The following is a 12,636-nucleotide window of genomic DNA, read 5'->3' as shown; positions in this document are numbered from 1 at the left end:
GTGCCACATTTTCTTAATCCAGTCTGTCACAGATGGACATTTGGGTTGATTCCAAGTCTTTGCTATTGTGAATAGTGCCGCAATAAACATGCGTTTTAAACTTTTGACATTTATTTTGCCAAAAAGCTCCTAAAGACAACCTCTGTGAATGTCTATTTCTCTATACCTTCACAAAAAGCGTATCACTAAACTTCGATCTTTGATAGTCTAATGGGTTCAAAATGGTGTTTGTAATAGTAATGTATTTCTCTTATTACAAGTGAGTATTAATCTCACTTATTATTAGTGAGATTGAGCCATTTGTATTTCCTTTCTTGGGAATGGCCTGTTCACTATAGAGCCCTTTTAAGAATTAAAAAATTCTAGAAACAACTGAGCATACTTCTGTGGGCTCTTCTTTTGTAGAAATAAAATTTTACTTAAGAAAATTATGTTAGTTGAAACTGTCACTGCAAAAAAAGAACACTGCTTATAATTGATAGAAGTTTAAAGTTAGTCTAAAAACGGAAACACTGAAATTTAAAACAAAATCTCCAAAAATCACTCCACATCCCTCCCACAAACTCTCCCAGTTTCTAGTTTGAGAAAGACTGGTTTTGCCACAAACTTTTAGACAGGAGGTTCCTATCATAAGGTGACTCAAGTTCATTTTTATCAACTATTTTCCCCTTCCCATTTCTTGCCACATCGCTTCTTTCCTCACAGAGCTTGTGAGCACTGGCTTGTATTTCACTAATTTCTATTTTTGTATTTTGGTACTCTTCCCACTTAGGAAAACTCACTGACTATGTTTAAGTTGAAGAATACCTTTACAAACAAGCTTTTGAATGAAGCCTACTCACAACCTCTGTATTAAACCCTCAGCACTGAATATATACATTTTATATACATATATCTCCCATATATGAATCACATGTATATGAATATATATATATGTGCTAGTGTTTGTGTGTTAGTATGTTTTAGAGTTCTCCATTTGCTTTATTTATTGATTCCATCTTCCCACCTAAACTCTTGAGATCCTTGAGGTTTCTTCATTCTTATCCCACTTTATCAAATAAAATCTGCCTGATGATCCAAATAGCAAGAGCTATCATTAGCTTCATTAGTATCATAACACTATTGTGCTCTTTTTAATTTTTCTCATACTAAACTAACCTTATTTGTTCCTGCTGGCTTAATTTCACTGTAATTTCTGCTTAGAAGAATTGTCTTATCAAGGAAAATAAGCTCTACTCATCCTGGTTTGAAGTCATGTTTGCCCATACATATGAAGATAGAGTTTATGCATACTGCAATCAGGATTTCCATTTTACACAGTGGCTGAAGCCTGGGCTCTGAAGCTGGATTGTCTGGGTTTGAATTTGGCCTCCATTCCTTATTTGTTATGTCATTTTGGGCAAGTTGGTTAATATCTCTGACAGCATTTTCTTATCAATAAAATGGGGGTTTTAATAGTTCCAAATTCAGGGTTTTGTGAACCTGAATTCATAAATTAATCTTTATGAAGATTAATTGGGATAATTCAGGGAAAGCATTTAGTATGGAGTCTAGGCCATAGCAAGAACTAGGTTTTGTTTTTTTTGGTTTTGTTTTGTTTTTTTGAGATAGAGTCTCATTCTGTCGCCCAGGCTGGAATGCAATGGCATGATCTCGGCTCACTGCAACCTCTGCCTCCTGGGTTCAAGAGATTCTCCTGTCTCAGCCTCCTGAGTAGTTGGGACTACAGGCTCCCACCACCACACCCAGCTAATTTTTGTACTTTTAGTAGAGATGGGGTTTCTCCATGTTGGTCAGGCTGGTCTCAAACTCCTGACCTTAGGTGATCCACCCACGTCAGCCTCCCAAAGTGCTGGGATTACAGGCGTGAGTCACCACACCCGGCCCAGCAAGAACTAGTGTTTTTTTTGTTTTGTTTTGTTTTTTGACAGAGTCTCGCTCTGTCTCCAAGGCTGGAGTGCAATGCAGTGGTGTGATCTCGGCTCACTACAACCTTCATCTCCTGGGTTCAAGCAATTCTCCTGCCTCAGCCTCCTGAGTAGCTAGGATTACAGGCGCGCATCACCATGCCCGGCTAATTTTTGTATTTTTAGTAGAGATGGGGTTTCGCCATGTTGGCCAAGCTGGTCTTGAACTCCTGACCTGAGATGATCCACCTGCCTTGGCCTCCCAAAGTGCTGGGATTACAGGTGTGAGCCACCTCGCCCGGCCAAGAACTAGTTTTTAAACGAACAAAGACTCATGTAATTTATTCTTTAACGCTAAGTTAACTTTCCCCTTTCAGTTTACATAACAACCTTTCCTACCCACATGTTCACTAGGGTTTAGACCAAACTATTAACAACAGTTCAATATCAACTTAAGGTAATTACAGAGACAAAAACGTATGACTAGTTTAACGAATTATTTTATGCTTGCATATATCAGGACTTACCCCTCATTACCCAAAGGGCACCATCTAGGCTTCCACTTTTTAGAAAAATTTCTGCTGCCACATTCACAATTTGACATCTTGATGCTAACTTCTCAGGCCCTGTAAGTCCTTTTAAACTTGCAAAGTGTATTTTTAATTCATATAGTTTATCTAAGACCTTCCTTCCCTAGAATAAAAATAAAGAACACTAATTGGGTATCAATCATTTACAGACACACAAAGTCACTGATAATTATTCACAAGCCAATTATCCAGTTTGAATCATCATACTAGACTGCTGGCTGTTAAGCTGCTCCAATACTCTTTCCTTAAGTCCCTTCCTGTTCAGCCATACAGATGAAAGGGAAAGAGGAACAAGCAAGGCTCTGCCTCATATTAACCACCCCTTCCCACCAATACCACCAGACCCCCTTTATCAGAAGCCTTCTTTGTGTTTGTTTTATACACTGTACTTCTCCTTAAGATTTCATTTGATGAAAGGATTCTATGATTTAACATAGAAAACTACTGATTATATGTTTTTGCTCCTCTTCTGTTGGTCAGTCTGGGATCCAGGAGGGAGAGACAGTAAAAATGAAAATAATTTGTTATCAAATTTAAACATACTCAGGAGGCTGAGATGGGATGATCACTAGAGCCCAGAAGTTTGAGACCAGCCTGGGGAGTGTGGTGAAATCCCTGCCCTACCTCCCAAAAAATTTAGACAAAGAATGATAGTGAAAAAAAGGATAAAAGGTTAGCTAAAATTCTTAATTCAGTAGACTAATTATTTCATGTATTCTACTGAAAATTACCTTTGGTTTGGACATCAGAAATTGGACATACATCATTATTTTATATCATGGGTCAGCAAGCTTTTCCTGTAAATGGCCAGATAGTGATAGTTTAGGCTTTGCAGGCCACATTTAGTCTGCTGTACATTCTTTTTAGTTGTTGTTTTTTTAAATTTATAACTCTTTAAAAATGTAAAAAAATTCTTAGCTTGAAGGCTGTACAAAAACAGGCTTTGGGTGAGTTCTCGCCCATGGGCCTTAGTGTACAGACCCTTGTTTTATATTCTATACTATTTGAATCAGATGCTTATTATGATGTCAAGGTACTTTCAAGATGACTGTATAAACGAGTGCATTTTTAAAGGGATATGTTTAGTTTACTGTCAATGATTTTATTTTTACATTCAAAAAGAAATAGGTTTCATTAAAAAATTCATACTAAGGTGATACAATAATTTTCTAAATAAAGTAGTTAAATTTTTAATTAAAATAGATAAAATTAACCAATCTACCAATGTCTTAAATAATAACCAAATAAAATTAAAATATACTCTAAAATTTCAGCAAAATAAGTCTGAGTTTCTTTTTTTTAATTTGAGATGGAGTCTATAAAGACACATGCACACGTATGTTTATTGTGGCACCATTCACAATAGCAAAGACTTGGAATCAACCCAAATGCCCATCAATGACAGACTGGATTAAGAAAACATGGCACATATACACCATGGAATACTATACAGCCATAAAAAAGGATGAGTTCATGTCCTTTGTAGGGACATAGATGAAGCTGGAAACCATCATTCTGAGCAAACTATTGCAAGGACAGAAAACCAAGCATGGCATGTTCTCACTCACAGGTGGGGAACTGAACAAGAGAACACCTGGACACAGGGTGGGGAACATCACACACTGGGGCCTGTCGTGGGGTGGGGGGAGGGGGGAGGAATGGCATTAAGAGATGGAGTCTTGCTCTGTCACCCAGGCTGGAGTGCAATGGTGCAATCTCGGCTCACTGCAACCTCCACCTCCTGGGTTCAAGCAATTCTCCTGCCTCAGTCTCCCGATTAGCTGGGATTATAGGCATGCGCCACCACTCCCTGCTAATTTTTGTATTTTTTAGTAGAGATGGGGTTTCACCATGTTGGCTAGGCTGGTCTTGAACTCCTGACCTCAAGTGATCCCCCTACCTCAGCTTCCCAAAGTGCTGAGATTACAGGCATGAGCCACTGCTCCCGGCCCAGTCTGAATTTTTATAAAGGATCTTCTTGTTAGGTAGTCCTCAAATTCCCAAGCATTAAATAGTCAAGAAATTAATGCTATGACCAACCTTAAACTTGATTGTTAGAGAAGACACAAGGTACACCTTGCCCACTCCAGGCATACCACACAGTAAGAGCTAAGCCTCCTGAAGACTTTTGAGCCTGGAGACCTTCTATACAACCATTCTAGGTTAAACATTTTTTTCTTTTTAATTCATGAATTTTGTAGGTATACATGTACTTAAATGTTATTGAACATATATATTCAATTGTGAAATAACCTCTTTATAAAAGTAGCAAGTAAAAACAGACATTCTTTAATAGTTAATTCAATAGTGACCACACTCTCTACTCTCTATATAACTCCATCCCTCAGCACTTCCTCCCTATTTTGGATTTCCCCGTCCTCTTCTTGAACTTTATTGAGTCTATAACTCCAACTGCCACCTCAGGAATATCTAAAGAATGGTAATACAATATGGTCTTGAGTCACTAAACCACCTCTATGATAAGCTAAGCCTCAAAGTTAGACATCAAGATATACGGTATATAGTGTTCCAAGATATTCTAAGAGGTGATTTTTAAGAAGTTCTGTTAATTGTGAGTATTCTGAGTTCATTTTAAGAAATGTGTCTTGGATGAGTGTGGTGGCTCATACCTGTAATCCCAGCACTTTGGGAGGCTGAGGTAGGTGGATCACCTGAGACCGGGAGTTCGAGACCAGCCTGACCAACATGGAGAAACCCTGTCTCTACTAAAAATACAAAATTAGCCAGGCATGGTGGCACATGCCTGTAATCCTAGCTACTTGGGAGGCTGAGACAGGAGAATCGCTTGAACCTGGGAGGCGGAGGCTGTGGTGAGCCAAGATTGCTCCATTGAACCCCAGCCTGGGCAACAAGAGAGAAACTGTCTCAAAAAATAAAAAAAAAATTAAAAAACCCACAAACAAAGAAACAAGTCTTGAACCCTTCTAAAATTACAATACAACTGATACTCAGGTGTTGGCAAAATAATATGAATTGAAAATTACTTCAAATAAATATGACATTCAGCATGGGTTCTTAACCCATTTATGCCTAGTGTTACATTATTGGAACACTAAGCTTGTGGGAGTTATTTCTATCCTACTACTCAAGGTCATCACCAAGGTCTGATTTTTCACACAAAAAAATTTGCAACCTCTGGCATAAATGGGTTAAGTGTTCTCTATACTAAGATTTTATTTATTTTTATAATAAAAATTATTTTTTAAAGATGGGAATCTGTCCATGTTGCCCAGGCTGGCATCAAACTCAGCTTCCTACAGGTACACGCCACTGCATCCAGTTTGATATTTTAAACAGTAGCCATTTGCTTAATATACCATCTAATAAATCACTCACTAGCCTGGGTCCCATTTTCTCAACTGTGATGATTATGAGCAAACTGCTAATCTTCAGGGTTAACTTACATTCTATTCAAAATTTTAAAACTAGTACTCTCTATACCAAGCCAAGACAAAAACTTAAGGAAGTACCTTGGACCACTGCAACAGCTTGTGATAGAAGTACATAGCACTGATTCCGATTCTTCCCAGTACACCTTTATCTACTTTACTGTTTTGTGGATCTTTGCTAACTGAAACACAAATAGGCATATAAAAGAAGATAAAATAGTCACTTAAAATGACAGAAGAGGCAAATTAATACAGAATTATTGATATCACCATAAAGACCAGGTGTTGGCAAGCTGTGCCCTGTTTCTGTATAGCCTACAAGCCAACAATTGTTTTCCTGTTTTCAAAGCATCGTTTAAAGAGAAAATAAAACTATGTGATAGAGATGTTCAAAGTTCAAAACTATGTGGTGTGTTCAAAGTCTAAAATATTGACTATCTGGCTTTTTACAGAAAAAGTTTGCCAACTCCTGATAAAGTCTACAGTAGTAAAGAGCTCAGGTCAAAAACAAAACAAATTCAAAACTATGTAAATTCTGTTGACATGTAAGAGTAAAGAGAGTAACAACTTAAATAATTCAAACATTCAGGTGCTCCACTATAATTTGCTAACAATAGTTTTACCAATCTGAGTGAAAAGAAAAATAAGAATATGAAACATCTGATACTAAAACACCAATTCCTGACCTTTTCCCATAATCTAACTTAACAATAAATAGATGGAAAAATTCAGAAAGAGAAGGAAGAGTGTCTGAAGCCTGCATTAATTTATCCACAACATGGAAAATATTCAAGAGTTTTACATTCCTTTTTTTTTTTCTTTTTTTTTTTTGAATTTTACGTTCTTGTTAAGAATACTGCCACTGGCCGAGCTGTGGTTTATGTCTGTAATACCAGTGCTTTGAGAGGCTGACATGAGAGGATCCCTTGAGCATAAGAGTTCGAGACTAGCCTGGGCAATGAAGCAAGACTCTGTGTCTACAAAAAACAAAAAAATTAGCTGGGTGTAATGATATGTGCCCGTAGTCCAAGCTACTTGGGGGGCTGAGGCAGGAGAAGTGCTTGAGCCCAGGAGTTCGAGGCTGTGGTGAGCTATGACCGCACCCCTGTACTCCAGCCTGGGTAACAGAGGAAGACCCTGTCTCTAAAAAACAAAAAAGAACACTGCACCATCCTCATACACAAGCCAATAGTTACATTTTACCTGTTTCAGCAAATTCACAAAAGGGAGTATCTGGTCTTTCATCTTCACAGTTTTTTGTGAGTGTTTCAGCAATGCAAGCACAAAATGTCTGGAAATCTGCAAATTTTTCACAGCCCATTTTTACGTTAATGTATAATTTTCCCAATTTGGTCCAGTCACCTTTTTCTTTACAATGCTATTAAAATTATTAAAAACAAAACAAAAGAGAAAGAAAAAGAATGAAAATTATGTCATTTATGCAAACATGTCTTTAGGGTCAAGCATATTTTAGGCATTAGATATACATAAATTAATAAGACAAAATCTGCAGATCTTATAAACTTACTGACAAGCATCGCATCAATAACATACTATTGTAACTTTGCTTTTCTGGCTATAGTAAAGCCTCTATAAATTCCAAATAGCAATGCACATTTGTTTTAATTATCCAGGTCTTAAAGTATTTAACTGTATTTACCCCCAAACCTGAACCTGACAGTGGGGAGGGATTTATGGAAAACAGAGATGAGCAGCATAATTTGAACTGTCTCCACGGCAATGCATTATTTTACTACTTTTAGAAAGTGCATTTTAATGTTACCTGGCCGTTTATAATTTGGGCCCACATATCGTTTTGGACACTACGTTTTACAAAAGTGGCCACAAAGTGAATTTCAGTCAACTTATTATCTTCGTACAATTTCTGTTATAAACTAAAAAAGTTTTTCACATCAAAAGTCTTAAGAATATAAAAGTACTAATTAAAACTAGAGAAACAATTACTACATGATTACAAAAATGATATTAAATTTAAAAGTAAAAATCATCCTGAAGGTCCTCATTTCTTATACTCTAAATGGTTGGAGAGTTCAGTGTAATCTGGGTTTTCCCCCATCATTTCGTGTATTGTAGCCATCCACGACAAGTACCTCAGCTTTCTTACGCACTCAGCAAGTCTGCCCAGCCTCAAGAATTAAAGACTAAGCTCTGAAATATTATTTCATTTTAATATAATTTTGAAACTGAACAATTTTTAGAATTATTTTTAATACAGTTCACAACTCTAGAAATTAAAATGTTTGCCTTTCAAAATATTAACTTGTAAGAGAAACAAAACTTCCTTTCCTTGAGCATTTTCGCTGTATAACAGCCACATTTCTAAAACTTCTCATAAAAGGGGGTTATTATTCAAAACTTTTTTGTTGCTATTGATTTGCGGAGATCCCAGCAATGTATTTAAAATAATAAATGTCATACCTCTAATTCATTCAAAGCTGAATCTAAATCACACTTCCAGTTCTTTTTAAATTGCCTCATCTGTAACCTTTAACAACAGAAAAGAGTTAATTATACTATATTCACCCCTTAAAAGTCACTGCCGCTTCTAATCAATCTGTCCTATAGTTTATAAGAAACCAGAGGAAAAAATGAATGTATATAATATGCTATAAACATTCTTCAGAGCTGAAAAAAGGCAGCTATACAGACACCTACTTTATATTATTTCCTCCCCAAAACAATAAGAAAAAGCAAATTCCACATGAAATCATACCTTCAGCCTAATTTGTACACAGAGCACGTCAAAACTTCAAAATAACTGTGACTAGAAGGAGAAAAAAAATACCAAATCCTGGCACATGATCTCTACTGCTCCTGCCCTAACCTTACTGCTCCTATCCTACCCTTACTGCTCCACAGGATTTGTGGCAATCAAAGACAGACCAAACAAAAACAGAGCAAGTAAACACACAAAACCTGATGGGGAGAATTGAAGAGGGAAACTACCAGAAAGATTTAACAATGATTTAAAAATACTGCTACAAAGACTAAGTCCACATTAAGTTTGAAAATGCTAAAAAAAAAAAAAAAAAAAAAAAAGCACGTCTGGGTAGATCAGAACCACGAGGAAGGATCTTTAAAGTGTGACTTAAAGAAGGCAATTTTTGAAATGCATAGTTTTTGGAAAAGAAAAAAAGACAAAAATGAAAGAAACACCCTTTGGCAATTAGAAGAAAAGAAAAAAAAAAGGCAGAGGGAATAAGAAGGTGCCATTGAACTAGGAATATTATGTAATACCCAAATATGAGTTCATCAATTTTGGTAATTTATCTAGAGCATTAAGAAGGAAGAACATACTATCACATTTGGGATTAAGAAAAAAAACCCTAATTTTCTAACTCTTTTTATGAAGCAAGTGTAACTAATATTTAAACTAGATAGCCTGTGTGAGGTGGCTCACACCAGAAATCTCAGCACTCTGGAAGGCCAAGGTGGGCAGATCCCTTGAGCCCACGAGTTTGAGACCAGCCTGGTTACCATAGTGAATCCTACCTCTGAAATAATTAGCTGGGTGTGGTGGCATGCACCTGTAGTACCAGCTACTTGGGAGACTGAGATGGGAGGATAACCTGAGCCCAGGAGGTCCAGGCTGCAGTGAGTTGTAACTACATTACTGCACTCCAGCCTGGGAAATAGAGCAAGATCCTGTCTCAATCCATCAATAGTCAAACAAAAAACAATAGCTTTTATAGATACAAAAGAAATTACATAATGATACAGAAAATCTCATTTACAATAGCACCCAAAATATTAAGTACTTATACAAGGAAAATCATAAAACACTCCTGAAAGACACATTACTACTACATGGAGTTAGGAAGTTGATACTAAATATATGGAGAAGTGTACATGCAAGAAGATCCAGGAAAACACTGAAAAACGATGAAAAAGAATTATCCTTACCAAATATTAAAACATACTATTAAAGCTTCTGTAGTTACTATAGTGTGGTTCCAGTGCAGGAACAGGCAAACAGGCTAGTGGAATAAAATACAAAGTTGAGAAACAGACCCCATTGTATATGAAATTTAGTATATGATAAGGGTGGCATCTCAAATCACTGGAGGCAAATATGGACATTTTATTTTATTTTATTTTATTCATTATTTTTTGAGACGGAGTCTTGCTCTGTTGCCCAGGTTGGAGTGCAGTGGCGCTATCTCTGCTCACTGCAAGCTCTGCCTCCCAGGTTCATGACATTCTCCTGCCTCAGGCTTCCGAGTAGCTGGGACTACAGGCACCCGCTACCACACCCAGCTAATTTTTTTTGTATTTTTAGTAGAGATGGGGCTTCACTGTGTTCGCCAGAATGGTCTCGATCTCCTGACCTCGTGATCTGCCCACCTCGGCCTCCCAAAGTGTTGGGATTACAGGTGTGAGCCACCACGCCAGGCCAAGATGGACATTTTAATACATGTTGTTGGGAAAGTTGGATAATCATTTGGAAAAAATAAAACTGAATCAATTTCACACAACATACCTAAGAGAAAAAACTCCACGTAGATTAAAAACCTAACTGTTAAAATGAAATCATACAAGTAGTAGAAGAAAACACGTGCCAGTTTGCCTAACGTGTAGAGAAATGATGACTCAAAATCCACATGCAATAAAACATAACTTTGACTCAGAACTGAGAAAAAAGATTGAAATATAAGGTTGCATAAAAATAAAACTTTTTGCATGGTAAAAAACACTAGAAGGTCAAAAGACAACTGACAAACTGGAAGAAAAATTGCAATATATACTACAAAGGGTTAATACCTGTACTATACTAAGAACTCTAAAAGTTTAAGAACCAAAGAACCAAAACCTAATAGAAAAAGGGGGAAAAAAAAGTGAAGAGTTCACATAAAACATGTAAAAATAGCCCTCAATTATATGAATAGAAAATGCTCAAATTCTTTCATGAGAGAAATGCAAACTAAAACACTATTTGTCACCTAATAGATTAGCAAACATTAAAAAACATTCTAATACATTATGTTAGAAAGCTAGGCTGAAAAAGGCAGTCTCATATTTCTGATGGGAACACAAATGAGTACAATTATTCTCGAGGAAAATTTGGCAATACCTAACAAAAGTTATATATACTTACCTTTAAAAGTTATAAGTTATATACTTATCTTCACAATTTTTTTACTTTTAAATAAGCTCACAGGAATTTCCAAAAATAGTATATAAAGTCCTGTGTACTCTTCACCCAGCTTTTTCCAATAGTGACATTTTATATACTATCAGGAAACTGACTCTGGTACAATACTGTTAACTACAGGCCTCATTCAGTTTTTATCAATTTTTACATGTATTTGTGTGTGTGTATGTAACTACAACTGTTCCATTTCTACAAAGGAACTTTCTCATGGTACCCTTTTATACTCATCCCCCCCTCCACTGTCCCTGTCCCCTGCAATCACTAATCAGTTCTCCACTTCTTAGTTTTGTCATCTCGGGGATATTACATAAATGAAACGTATGCATTGTATAGCATGTAGCCTTTTGAGATTAGCTTTTAAAATTCAACATAATTCTCTTGAGATCACTCCAATTTGTTGCACATTTCAATAGTTTCTCCCTCTTTTTACCTCAATAGTATGCCATGGTATGTACCACAGTTTAACTATAACTATTCACTCACCTATTGAAGGATATCTGAGTTTTTTTTTTTTTTTTCCCAGTTTCTGGTTATTACAATTAAAGCTGCTAAGAACATTTATCTATAAGTTTTTATGTGACCAAAAGTTTTCATTTCTCTAGGATAAATGCCCAGGAGTTCAATAGCTGCCTTTGGTATGTGCATGTTTAGTTTGTAGAGAAACTGTTGAACTGCTTTTCAGAGCAGCTGCACCATTTTATATTCTCACCAACAGCATATGATCCAGTTTATCCACACTCTCCCTAGCATTTGGTGTTAATACCCTTTAAAATAAAATTCTGTCACTCTGATAGGTGTGTGGTGATATCTCACATGGTTTTATTTTACATTTCTCTTATGGCTAACAATGTTGAACTTATTATTTGCATGTGCTTAGTTGCCATCTGCATATCCTCATTGGTGAAATACGTTTATGTCTTTAGCCTATGTTCTTTCTTTTTTTTTTTTTTTTGAGACAGTCTCACTCTGTTGCCCAAGCTGGAGTGCAGTGGCATGATCTCGGTTCACTGCAACCTCTGCCGCCTGGGTTCAAGTGATTCTCCTGGTGCCTCAGCCTCCTGAGTAGCTGGGACTACAGGCATGTGCCACCATGCCTGGGCAATTTTTGTATTTTTAGTAGAGATGGGGTTTTACCATGTTGGCCAGGCTGGTCTCAAACTCCTGATCTCAAGTGATCCGCCCACCTCAGCCTCCCAAAGTGCTGGGATTACAGACGTAAGACATGGTGCCCAGTTCCCATTTTCTAATAGTATCATTTGTTTGTTTATTATTGAATTTTGAGACTTTCAAAATATATTCTCAGCTGGGCACGGTGGCTCATGCCTGTAATCCTAGCAGTTTGGGAGGCCAAGGTGGGTGGACCACGAGGTCAGGAGTTTGAGATCAGCCTCACTAACATGGTGAAATCCTGTCTCTACTAAAAATACAAAAATTAGCTGTGCATGGTCACACACATCTGTAATCCCAACTACCCGGGAGGCTGAGGCAGGAGAATCACTTGAACCCAGGAGGTGGAGGTTGCAGTAAGCTGAGATTGTGCCACTGCATTCCAGCCT

At 37.0% G+C, this 12,636-nt stretch overlaps 1 protein-coding gene across 1 annotated transcript in view; it reads right to left on the bottom strand.

Moving 5' to 3' along the window:
* TOPAZ1 (testis and ovary specific PAZ domain containing 1) overlaps positions 1-12,636 on the bottom strand; it is a 92,244-nt gene that overhangs the window by 20,047 nt on the left and 59,561 nt on the right. Inside the window, exons 13-16 of the mRNA XM_011952609.1 lie at positions 8,347-8,413; positions 7,111-7,285; positions 5,989-6,089; positions 2,435-2,600 (exon numbers count right to left, since the gene is read on the bottom strand). Of these exons, the coding sequence (XP_011807999.1) occupies positions 2,435-2,600; positions 5,989-6,089; positions 7,111-7,285; positions 8,347-8,413 (509 nt within the window). The remainder of the gene's footprint in view (positions 1-2,434; positions 2,601-5,988; positions 6,090-7,110; positions 7,286-8,346; positions 8,414-12,636) is intronic.

Source organism: Colobus angolensis, unplaced genomic scaffold (assembly GCF_000951035.1).
Source record: "Colobus angolensis palliatus isolate OR3802 unplaced genomic scaffold, Cang.pa_1.0 Scaffold344, whole genome shotgun sequence".
NCBI lineage: Eukaryota > Metazoa > Chordata > Mammalia > Primates > Cercopithecidae > Colobus > Colobus angolensis.
The sequence above is the reverse complement of the archived record's forward strand: the minus strand, read 5'-3'. Positions and strand labels throughout refer to the sequence as shown.